Source organism: Charadrius vociferus, unplaced genomic scaffold, assembly GCF_000708025.1.
Source record: "Charadrius vociferus isolate BGI_N301 unplaced genomic scaffold, ASM70802v2 scaffold263, whole genome shotgun sequence".
Classification (NCBI taxonomy): domain Eukaryota; kingdom Metazoa; phylum Chordata; class Aves; order Charadriiformes; family Charadriidae; genus Charadrius; species Charadrius vociferus.
Window position 1 is genome coordinate 918,444 of NW_009647769.1, and position 12,878 is coordinate 931,321.

The window sequence follows — 12,878 nt, forward strand, 5'->3', positions numbered from 1 at the left end:
AGGGAAAAAACTTGGTTATTCAGTTTTGAGTCCTTTTGAAAGAAAGGAAGGGTCAAAGTTGCCCCCCCCCCAAGGCAGAGCTTCTGGAGTGGAAGCCGTTTTTCTTCAAGGTAAAAGGCACGCCTTGACTTCAGCGCATCCTATTGGCACAAGAAAACACTCCAATCTAGGCCTGCACTCTTCTGTTTATCACTTTCTGACCGGTTTGGCTTCTGCAAATTAAACGAACTGAATTGCTTTGATGGGGCTTTGCTGTTTGGAGTCGGTGAGACCCGAGTTCCTGAAGCAGAAGGTGCCCAGGAGGCTCTAGGCACGCAGAGCTCACGGCTGTGCAACATCTCTTGGCGGTGTACACCCCTTCAGAAGCAGGTGATGTACACTGCCCCTCAGGCTTCATTCAGCGTGGGTTTGGGCAGTGGTGCTAAAAAGGCACTATATCCGAAGTGAAACGCAGTGTTGCTGCAAGCCTAAATCTCTATCCACTCTGCTGGCAGTGTGTTTCAGGCTTTGGTGTGTCAGTTCATGAGAAAGACCTCGCCTTTTTCAACTATACTAGGAGGAGGTTCTGAGGGTAATTACCCCATTCTGTGGGATGACAACTTCTTACCATGCAATCAAGTGTCTACTTGATTAACATTCAAGGTCCTCAAAGGCAATAATATTTTAGCAATTTCTGCTTCAGTAGACTTCAGTAACACAGAAGTATCTCAGCATTGAGGAAACATGTTGATGGACTTTGCAGAGATTGCTAAAGTGTGAATCAAGAACAGCAGGCAAGACAAAATATGAAAGAGAAAGAACACGTGCAAACAGATTCAAAAGGGGATTCATGCCTGCCTAGGAGGGGCAGAAGTTGAGTTTTCTATGTGAGTTCATTGAAGACTTCCACTGCTGAATGAGCCTGTCTGTGATGGAGGATGGTGCAATGCCAGGAGCTCCTGAATGCCATAAAGGAATTGTTGTTCTCAGTCAAAGATAATGCTTTAACTCCTTGCTGTCACATCCCACTGCATGTGAAACAGTTTTAACACTTGGAGCCTTAACTGTCTAGACTGACTGTGTGGGTGCCAGAGCCATCTTAACCCAGCTGCTTCCAGCAAGCCAAGGTCACTAGCTCCCTATGGCAATAAGGAAAGGTCTCTGAAAAAGACACAGTCCTATGAAGGACATAAGTCTCTGGTATGCAGTCAACTGGTGAAAACATGGGGAATTGTATCCTGTTTGGGAATGACTTTCTGTATTAAGTCAGTGACAGCTGGCTTAGGACCTTTTCAGGATCATTTTAGGCTGTTATTAACACTCCCATTGGTCCAACATTGGTGCAGATGCCCAGCTGACAATGGAAGAGGAAACATTTTACAGATGTTCAGTTGGGTTCATTTGCATAGTGTTTTTCATGTGTGCTGTATTTACCTCACTACTGTCACAAGTGAAAAGTGTGCTGTGCTTGCCGAACCAACAGTAAGTATGTAAATACTGGACAGGCATCCAGAAGGTAAAAGAAAGAGCCTGGTTTCTTCAGATGACAAAATCATGTTTCTTTTAGCTTAATGCAGCAATACAGCCATCTTGTATAGCTGTGAAATTACATTCAACCGCCCCTTGAATATAGCCTTTCTCAAGAAATAAGAAAATGTGCAAGACATAAGTTGTGAATATTAAACTAAAGCCTTTCTTAATCCACAGTGTCTATGTTTTATAACATCTTGATGCTTTTCTAATTGCAGTTCCTTTTTCCGAAGAGACAAAGTTTGTGTGGCATTGGTATTTTAGCTGTAATAATGTAATAAGTCTATTTTTTCAAACCCACTAGAACAAAGGCGACAAAAAGTTGAAGAATATCTATCAAGAAAAAAGACCTTTTCTGGAGTGCCCATTCAAGAAAACGAGGCATCAATCAGGTAGTATTTCTGCTATAGCTTACATTCCTTTAGAAAGGTCCATGGTTGGTGGGAAAGATGTAAACAGCAGTTCTTGGAGAGAACCTCAACCGAAAGGTGAGACTGTGCAACAAGACTGGTGACCACACTGATTTCCTAAAGTCCTTTTATTGTTAGCAAGGACTAAAAGTTTTTGTTAAGCAAATGTATAATAGATGCAATTCGTGAAGTATATTATCTGTTCCTCTAGAGACTGAGACAGGACAAGATAGCTTCATGGCAGCGCTCTCATTTCAGATGTCACTTAGCTGTTTGCCTCTATAACCATCCTTCAGCAAATAACTTTTTTCCCTTCTTTCTACTTGGGCTATGTTGCATGTGTTCACAATTTGCTTGATCTAGCTTCACTGTGTTTTTATAGGTCCTAATCCACTATTTCCTACAAAAAGTAAATATACTGTAATAAAACCCAGCCTGTGTGATGGCCAGCAGGTAGGCATAAAGTTCGGTGAGCAGAACGTGGGCATCTATCACCGATTAGTAGTGCTTCTTTTTATTGACTTGTCCTTAAATCTTCTTCCTGCTGTTGTCTAAAGTCTGGACTATTTAGTTTAAGACCTTCCAGCAAACAACAGAAGTTTCTCTAGAGAAGACAGTGGTGTGAAGGAGTATAGTTCATGGTGTAGCTTTGTCACTTATTTTAATGTTTTTGCACATGGTAAATTTCAGTCTGGAATTTGTTGTCATCTAAATGGGAAGTCTTGCTTACCATTTTGTATACTCGAGGTGGCATGGTCGCATGTTCAACAGCACAGAACTATTTGGTAGTACAAATCTAACTGAACGATGAGCTTTGAATATAAAATATGCATAAATGACAATGATAAATATAATCTGTCAAAGACTTGGCTCTGGGTAGCAGGAAAAGGCAAGTGCTTTCACGTTGTAAAAAGCTATCTTGTGTTAGAAAACCCATGCCAACTACTTTCATTGTAGCAAAACTTAATTTAGCATTTGATCTACTTTACTTCTCCTCGCTTTCAGTTTCTTCTCTGGCTTTTCCAGACCTTTTCATATTCTTCAGTTAACTCATTGTTTAGAGCCATTATGTATGTGGGTATGACTTATGCATTTGTCTTGCAGATATTTCCCTTTTGTGAAGCTAGCACTGTTCCATACTGTCGACTACCTGAAAGGAAGTTGTAGCCTGTTGAGTGTGGTCTCTTTTCCCAAGTAACAGGATGAGAGGAAATGGCCTCAAGGTGCACCAGGGAAGGTTTAGATTGGATATTAGGAAAAATTTTTTCACTGAAAGGGTCATCAAGCGTTGGAACAGGCTGCCCAGGGAAGTGATTGAGTCACCATCCCTGGAAGTATTTAAAAGACGTATAAACATGGTGCTTAGAGACATGGTTTAGTGGTGGTTTTGGCAGTGCTAGGTTAACAGTTGGACTTGATGATCTTCAAGGTCTTTTCCAACCTAAATTGTTCTATGATTCTGTGACTTCTGATCAATTCCTTTAATGTGTAGTCTCTATCATAGGTGACACAGAGGTGACAGCATGATGCAAAGATATCATAGAATTGCTGAGGTTGGAAGGGACCTTTAAGATCATCAAGTCCAACCATTAACCTACCCTGACAAAACCACTTCTAAACCATGTCCCCAGGTACCACATCTACCCTTCTTTTAAAACACCTTCAGGGATGGCAAATCCACCACCTTCCTGGGCAGCCTATTCCAATGTTTAATAACCCTTTCAGTGAGAAAATTTTTCCTAGTATCTAATCTAAACCTCATCTGACATAACTTGAACCCATTTCCTCTGGTCCTATCACTTGTCACCAGGGAGAAGAGGTCAGCCCCCACCTCTCTACAACCTCCTTTCAGGTAGTTGTAGAGAGTGATAAGGTCTCCCCTCGGCCTCCTCTTCTCCAGGCTAAAGAACCCCAGTTCCCTCAGTTGTTCCTCATAACACTTGTTGCTAAGATCAGTTGCTAACTGGAATGTTAATTTTCAGTCACATGCAGTAGTGCCATGTGTTTCATACAACGAATCATGAAGCATTTGAGGAAGAATTTTGATTTGTAACTTTAAACTGAGATGTTTTTCTTCTGAGCTGTCAATATATTTTCATAGTTGCTAGGAGACAATACTGGTCTTGATGGTTTTGTTACTCACTGGGTAGTTGATGCCAACTCTGGTACCTGACTGCAGGTTTTGGAACCTGTCAGTGTAGTAGGAACTATGTATCCCTGTTCAGACTCGCCTCAAATGTCCTGGCCTCTGACGACTGGAGTAGCTGAGCTTCAAATCCTTGTGCTGCTCCCTCTTCCCCCTCAACTGCAGCATTTAGAAACTTGACCTTCCATAGCAGATGCATCAAGCCAGACAGGTTGGTGCTCATCCTTAAACATGAGAACGGCACTTGCAGTAAATAGGGTCTGTTATCTTTTCTTCCCCAATGTTAACCAGCTCTTTATGGTGCAAGAAGGGATGTTTTGCAGCCTGGTACCTGATCAGTGATTGCTTAGCCATTTACTTTTCCTGGAGAAAGAATACAAGCTGAACAGATATGCTTCAGCGTGAGTTTAACCTGCAGACTGCCACCTGGACCATGTGAACTTACTCTAAAAACACATTTCTTTCTTATGTTGCAAGGACAATTCAAGATGTTTTTGTTTTTTTTTAAGCAGTAGCAGAACTAGGAGAGCAACTACCAATAAACTGCAAGACAAAATACAGGTCTCGACATCTTCAAAGCCAGAAATGGTAAGTTTTTGACTGATAATCAAATACTGATGGCACTCTGTTTCTGTGGCTACAATATTCCACTCACTTAAACTGTATTAAATTATACAACTTCCAGAGCATTTGAAGTTTGCAGGTGCAGAGGTACAGTTTGTTAAAACTTTATTCAGTAACTGCTTATTATGCCTTTTGGAGAGCTGTCCCATTACTGCATGTAATGGATCATATTGATATTCAGTTTGTACCTGACTGGCTAAAGAGGATACCATTATTGCTGAAATAATGATTACATTTTAGTAACATTTCTTGAGACTCTCAGAGCTTTCTGGATATATTTGGAGTCTTCAGGGAAATTATTTAAAATCTGAACAGAGTCTTTTGTCAGAGTAGACAATTTTTCTATTGTACTCTTACTTGGAAGAAAACCTTAACAATTAACAAAACTAATTGTTGAACGTGTGTGGTTTTTCAATTGTGATGCTGGCAAATCTAATACAGTCAGAAATAGATGCCAATACCTAATCGGAGTTCAAGGGAGTGTTTTCCCTATATAATTTTGTGTCACTTTTCCAGAATTAAGATACATATGGTTGGGCTGCTTAGAAACAGCAAAATACAGATTCTTCTCCAGACTTATCAGGGAAAGGTGAAGGAAAAAAAAACAAAACTAGACAGAAAACCTGTGTTCATGTTAGATGGTTTTGAGTTTGGGTTTGGGAAGATTTGAGAGACCTGGAGTTACTTGAGGAAGAAAGCAAAAACCTTAAAAGTTCCAAACTGAGTATTGAGGGGAAAAATTCCAGAAGTGAGAACAAAGAATTATTTTGAAATTTCCTGAAAGGAGATATTTTAGCCTGTGTTAATGTCTCGTGTGATTTTTTTTTTTTTTTTTAATGTGAATTCTGCAATAATAGCTGACAAATGTGCTACTCAGTATATATACGCTGCTTCTGTAGATACATTTAAAGTGGCATTTACTGTTAATCACTTTAGTCCTGTAAATGAATGAAAGTGTCTTTGGAAACAAGTAATGCAGCACAAATGTACTTCTAACATCTCCATGGACATACTTTTGATTTCAGGAAAACAAAGAGAATGCTAATAAACTGTCATGGAACAAATCAAGTGGAACTTCAGAAAAAAATGTTATTTTAAACTCTTCCACAATCACACTGACAAATTCCATACCAGGCACCAACTATAATCCTGAAGATCATGCTTCCAAGGATGAAGTCACCGAAATAAAATCTCAGCACATGTCACTTAGTAAGTCCTTCTTGCAAACAAAAATCATAAAAGAGAAGCAATTGATTGCAGAAAAAGAAAATTCAAGTATCTGCCTACCAAAGAAACCAGTGCTTGGTACATATCGTGGCAAAGTTATCCAATCCAAGATAAACTCCTTCCGAAAAGCACCAAGAAATGAGGGGGAAAAGAGTTCTTTGCCAGACAAGAAGCTGCTTCCTTCTGCCAGCAAACCAGCAGCAAGGTCTTTGTCCATGAACAGATGTAGTATAGTTCTGAAGACCATCAAAGTCACAAAAAACCCTAATTCTGTAAAACCAAATGGTGTCCTCCCATTCCAGAGCAAACCATCTGACAAAGCTGCTATTAACTCACAATCCAGTCTGAAGAAATGGCAACCGACATCTGCTGTAGCATCAAAGAAAGTAACAGTGCAAAAAATGATTGCTGGAAGAGGATCGCAGCCACCAAAGGCTGCTTCTAACAATTCTGACCGCAGAGCACTAAGAGCGAAGAAATATGCAGATTTTTGTGACGATGCAAGACCTGAAGCTCCAGCAAAACCAATTTCTGTTGTTCCTGGTACAAAGTCAGGACAGGAGTCTAAACCTAATGGCAACAGAAAACCTGTTCTGCCCAAAGAGTCAGCAGAAGAGAGAAGGTAACTGAATTACTCACTGTTGTAGCTTGATCTTGGGAGGTATTTAGATCTTCTTTCCAATAATACCTTTTTTGATGTATTTCTTGCTGTAGATGCACTGAAAAATAAGAGAACTGAGTGCCCAAGGGCAGCAGACTAAAACTGTAGACTTAATACTGAGAAATCAGGATTCAGACTAATCCCAACAGCTCTTCAGCCTTACAGCTTGTCCTGTGCAGTTATAAATAGAAAATATATATATTGCTTGAGCTTTCCGGTTTTTAGGCTAGGTGTTGTGACAACCTTAAGCATGACAGATAAGCCTGAATGCAAATTGGAAGTGCATGGCACTGCTTCTTTTTTTTTTTTTTTAAAAAAAAAAAGTAATGCAGGATGTATATAGAAGGGAATATATTTATGGACTCAGGGTCAGCACTTGTCAATAACATTTTTCACCTTGGTGAATGCAGCTTAGGTGATGGGGTGAAGATTCATCATCTAGAAGTTATTTTGTATCCTTGTAGAAAGTCATATTTACTAAGAATTGGTGGTCTTGGGGGATGGGGCTGAAGTGAAATATATATGAAGACAGAATTACATGTATGCATCAGTTTCACATTTTAAAAGCTGTGTGATAGGGTTGTTCTGGGCTGCTCTCCATGCTTTGTGTCTTTAGAGATAGCTTCTAGTTTTCAATATTAAAAAATGATAAAACATCTGTCACTTCAGCTAATAATATTCTTAAATGCAGAGCTCGCCTGGATGAATGGAGGGCATCTAGAGGAAAAGTGATGAGGAGACCTCCTATATCTGTGTTTCTGGGACCCCAGTCTAAAAGCAAACAACAAGAATTCTCTTCTGGTGATTCCTTAGAGCAAGTATTATATAGTGAAAAGGTCAACAAGACTCTCGCAGAATGTCTGCAGTTAACTGAACAGGTATTCAATCCCTTGCCTACCAAGTTCTAATTGTATAGGTCCCTACAACATTCAGGTCCTATGGGCATGCTGGACCTGTGAATCTCATCCAGGGGACTAATTGCTCCCCAAGTTAACCAATATTGTAGCTTTTTGCCAACACCTGAAGAAATTAGTTCTCACCTAAGCTTCACTAACTTACTGAACTACCTAATAAGATGAGGCAACAACAGTAACATAATAAAGTAGAAAAGTTATAAGGTAATGAGAGGAGCTATGAAGTAATTAATCTAAAACAAGTTCACATTTGCAGAAACTTGCCTGGATGTCTGAAAAAGTCTGTTTAAGTAGTTCTGAAGATGTCTCTGCATTCTACTATCCCGGCTACTTACAAGACTGTACAAATAATTCTCATTTGGAAGCATAGGTGAATGACAGTTCTGCTCAAGTTCATAGTTCAGTCTTGGAAATACTTGCCATCTTCAACTTTCAGGGGTACTCTCCAAAGAAAGAAAAAATACTTGTTTTCTAGTTCGAAACCAATTAAAATACAGCACCTCAGTGTTCACTGCATTTAAATCTCTGCTCTTGTGTTGACTTTAGGGATGTCAAGGCGATGAAGTACGTGCCATGTTGGAAGATCTGACACAGAACATTCCTGGGACTAAAAAGCTTGCAAAATATTGGATCTGCTGTCTGCGTCTTGAACAGATGAGCCCTCTTGAAAATCTTATTGCAGTCTATGAGGAGGCCATTTTGGCAGGAGCAATGGTGAGCAACTTCTTGAAGTTTGAGATTAACAAATATAAAGGCATGAAAGTATGGTATACAAAATACAACTACTTCTGATCTTAATAAATCCTTTAGTCGTAGGAGAGTCACGTGACCTACTTGAACATAAAAAGTTAGATTTGGTATGCTCTGTAACCACTGTAGATACTTTGTACTTTCAAGAAGAAAGATTTAGGATCATCAGAATACCACATGATGTTCTACCTAGAAGAAATTAAGGACTGAGAGTTCTAGTATCACTAGAAAGCCAAAACAGAACTTAATTTTACAGTTATCGATGGACTTAATTCCTGTGCTTTACTATCAGCAAGATTTCAGGGCATCAAATACAGTCTTCGTGCACCAAATACAGGATTCACTTGTGTTCTGATTAATGTCTGAACAGCATTAAATAAAGGGTTTGTATCATGAACATCATGTGGTCTGTACCACTTTCCCTGTAACTGTTATACCAAATAAGCTGAAATGATGATTAGCTTTTGAATTTTTTTTCTAAAACAATAAAATTTTTTTCCAGCCTAAAGATGAACTACGACACACACTAATAGATACTATGAAAAATACTGAAAGCCTTTTTAAGTCTGAGGATGGTAAGTCTGAGTACTCTATTCAAGTTAAATGTCTGACTTGAAAGGCAACACTAACTGTTTAAAAAATTTGTGCCTATATTAAATTATATTTCATGGTAACTTCTCTGTGATCATTTTGTACTCAATTGTCTTTGAAAACAACCTTGACTAAACTAATCCTTTTCAATTGTGGGCATGTTAAAAATGAGTAGTGGAGATGCTTTTATATTCAAACTTGCTACTTAAACTCTATCAAAGCAATGCTGTCCAGCTATTTTAGCCTATAATTGAGTAAATAAAAACATTCTTGTGAGCTGAAAATCATGTGCCTAAAAATCATGCAGAGGCATTGTCATGTTACAGCAGGGTGTCAAAGGTGGTAAATATTCCAATTTTTGGAAGCACAGTAACCATACACATTCCTGTTCAATATAACATAACCTGACAAATATTTGATCCCAGAAATTGACTGAAATACTTGTTCAGAGCTGCTGCACTTGGGAAGGAAGAGAATGATTTCTCAGCCTGAGTTTTCAGGTTGCAGGTTCTTGAAGGTGACTAAAATTATTAGTTACTTAAACTGCTATGGCTCAGATTCAACTCATACTTAACTGTCATTCTCACGTAAAGCTTTAAGATTTCAGAGGTCTCTCTAAAACATTAAATTCTCTTTAGTTGTAACTAATCACAGCTGTGTTTCTTCAATATTCCGATTTTAGGGGGAACTGTGATAGAAGCTCATTTAAGTGAGGTAGTGGAAGTCAGCAAGGAACCCAATTCATCTGTAGAGCTGGTTCAGGACACCTTCAAGGATCTCTGCTCTGATGATGACCAAAAAGCAGAAAGTGATTACAAGAAGGCAGAGGCTAGCAGTGAAGTGATCAAAAAAGAAGAAATGGATTTAGACTTGAAACTAAGAGAACAGATCTTGCCAAAAAAGACTAAAAAGCACAAGACTAAAGAACATGCAAAAAAGAAAGGAAAATGTGAAACAGAAGAGCAAAAGGAGGATGAGGTAAATGATATAGCCCAAGCAGTTAATTATCCTGAGGAGAATGGCACATCTTACTTAATGAGATACAATCCATCTACCACACCATACTTGGAAAGGTAAGATTACTTCAGGTAACTATGGAAAGTTTGCAGTGTTTGGGGCAATAATAATGTTTGTGTCCTTTTGAAACAGGGAGGCACTGCATTTGTGAACAACTAGTTAAAAGCTCTCAAGAACTTAGGTTTTTAGGATTGCTTCCTATTCCTTCAGAAGGAAGTCTTTTTATATAAACTCCTCTGCTCAGACTGTTTTGCTTTTTGAATGCCTCACTAGAGAGTAATCAAACCTCTCTGTGGCAGAGATATAAATTCCAGGTTTTGGATCCCCTCCCACAGCCCACATGGCAGAAGCAGTTCTGCACTGAGCTAGGTGGAAAGAAGGGAGGTGTCTCCAGTCCTCCACTTTTCAAATGTACATGTGGTTGTTATGTCATACAACACAGAAGTGAACAAGATGTAATTGTCCTGTAAAGATTATCTTAATTGTATCCTGAGGCAAAAATCTGGGTAGTAATCTCAGGACCAAACAGATAACATTTAAATTCTTTCTTGCCCCTGTTTCTTCTAAGGTAGCAGACTTAGGAAAGTTGTGTTCAACTTTGGCAATTGATGAAGCTGGACTCCTGGCAGCTGTCTGCTATCCCTCATAGCAGGAAGAAGTTTCCTCCTAATGGAATAGGAGTGAATCTTCCTTTAGAAACTTTTTTTCAGGAGGTTCTCAAGATATAAATATCTTGCCCAAGAGAGAGTTGTAAATCTGTGTTTAACTATGAATGGGAAAGAGCACGTTTCCCTTTTCCTTTGGCTATGGGAATGGAAAAGAGTTGAATAGGAATCACGACTTGCTGTTTCTGCTAGATGCTACAGAGGTAATTTGTATGATGGTATGCCTATGTTTAGTGATTTTATTTATTTTTTCTTTCCTTAAGTGTGAAGATGCAGCATGAGGCAAATGACCCCAGTGCTAAACATGTGAAAATTGTAACCCCTTTGCGGTATTCTCAACGCATTCGGGAGAAGATGTGCAAGCTGTCAGATACTGTTAAAGATCGAGATCCATGTGCCTCTCCATTTGAACAGCTGGAAGAACTGGAATCAAAAGCCACTGCATTTATCCACAAACAAAGCGATGCGCTCAAAGAAACAAGTGTTGAAGTAGAAGAGTAAAAAGTAGTATTAATGCTACATAGGGGTTAAAGATTGGATCTTTTTTATGGAGAGTTGGAGTGTTTGTTTTTAGCAGCTTTGAAAGAGGAGCAGTCTAAAACTTGCATGGATGGCTTAAGATGAAATTTGACTGCCTGAGTCACTAAACTTTTGAATTTATAAGTTTCTGCCTTTTTAAAATTGTGGTAAATCTAGTCTGTTTTAGTACTTACAAACATCAGTGTCTTCATTTTAAATATGTTTCATAAGCGCTTGATTGTAGTATATTGCTAATATCTACCTTTTTCCTGTTGCAATTCCTATACATTCTTTAGAATTGCACAATCTAACTTTTAGTTTAAGAAACAAAGATAACATAGGCCCCAATAAGGCCATGTGTACTACAGCAACATTTAATTTTCATAATTGAAACAAGCTAGTAAGTTGTACACTAAGTTTAATGTGTTGTATCCATTTTTAGGAGGTATTTCAACAAAACTGAGTTTAATCTCTTTAGTTGCTGGGATTATTCATGATCAAGTAATCTCCCTTAGAATAAGGTCTGACACACTAATTACTATGTGACTGTTCTAATGTTGGTTTGCATTAGTCTGTAATACGGTAGACTTATTAAACTAATCAACTGAGTTGTGTTTGTTCTTCATTTATGGGTTTTAGGCTGGGAACTAATTGCAGAACATGGCTGTAGGCCTAAGACAGGAATTCTGAAAATTATTTTTGTTCTTGGAAGTGAACTGTCAGAGCAGAACATGGTGAAATTTTTCACATACTGCAGAAACTGAGTGTTTCTGTATCCTCAGTATGCAGCGTTTACATGAACTGTAACTTAAATGTTAGCTGAGCATTAAGATTTCACTGTTAAACAGACCTTGATCTTTATGGCTAGAATCTTCTGTTTGCAGAAAGGACATGCTTTTTATATCTAACAAGAATCAAACTAAGTGCACTATTGCACTACGCTTTCTTCAGAGAACCCTCCTGATCGCTGATGAGCAAGTCTAAGCATCCAATTGTGTTATGCCTTGTAAGATTACAAGATCAAACATGTCCCCATCAGGATATGGTCTAGGCAGGCACTTCTAGTTCTCTGTTGTGGAGGATTTAACTCTGCTGCATCTCATGGTTCCTGTCCTCACTAGAACATTGGTGTTTTGTGCCAGTTCTGCTCTGTCAGGGGCTCACAGGGTCTGGCTCAAGATGATTTCACTTTTTTTTTTTTTTTTTAAACCTGGAAGTTTGTGAAGTGGAAATGCGTTCTCCAGCATCAAAAACAAAATGGTGGAAATCATTCTGTCAGCATAACTGCCTGAGATTTCTAAGCTCTACAAGCAACTTTAGCTGTTTTGTCTGTTTTGAGACACTTCCTTCTTTTGTCACAGAACGTCTTGCAGTTAATATTTTACATACACTTCCTCACCTACGGGTTATCTTTCCATAGATAGAAGCCAAGGTTAAAGAACAATTATTGTTGCCTGAGGCTTCATTTACTTCTGTCACTAGCGCCCTAGCACAAATTAGTCTCTTTGCTACAGTCGATTGTGAAACCTTTCACAGGATTTGTACCTTGGCTTTTGTGCAACGAGGAGTCTAAAGGTTTACTTCTGTCACTAGCGCCCTGGCACAAATTAGTCTCTTTGCTACAGGCGATTGTGAAACCTTTCACAGGGATTTGTACCCTGGCTTTTGTGCAACGAGGAGTCTAAATAGACTTCTGAGGTACTAACAAGCCTCCTACTGAGGTGTTATTGTTAATCAATACCGGCTATCAGCCAAATTTGCTTGTTCTAGAGGAACAAAAGCGTGAACGGTTCCATTGTAGGCCCGGGGCCATCATGGCCGCCAGCGGCGCTGCCTCAGAGACCG

General features: G+C 39.0%; 1 protein-coding gene across 1 annotated transcript in view; it reads left to right on the top strand.

The window, feature by feature from the left end:
* The window catches only part of CKAP2 (cytoskeleton associated protein 2), a 12,414-nt gene extending 1,399 nt beyond the window's left edge, over positions 1-11,015 (top strand). Inside the window, exons 2-9 of the mRNA XM_009882382.1 lie at positions 1,814-1,901; positions 4,578-4,653; positions 5,715-6,538; positions 7,269-7,455; positions 8,038-8,205; positions 8,744-8,816; positions 9,515-9,905; positions 10,778-11,015. Coding sequence (XP_009880684.1) covers positions 1,814-1,901; positions 4,578-4,653; positions 5,715-6,538; positions 7,269-7,455; positions 8,038-8,205; positions 8,744-8,816; positions 9,515-9,905; positions 10,778-11,015 — 2,045 coding nt within the window. The remainder of the gene's footprint in view (positions 1-1,813; positions 1,902-4,577; positions 4,654-5,714; positions 6,539-7,268; positions 7,456-8,037; positions 8,206-8,743; positions 8,817-9,514; positions 9,906-10,777) is intronic.
* Positions 11,016-12,878: the final 1,863 nt, after the last annotated feature.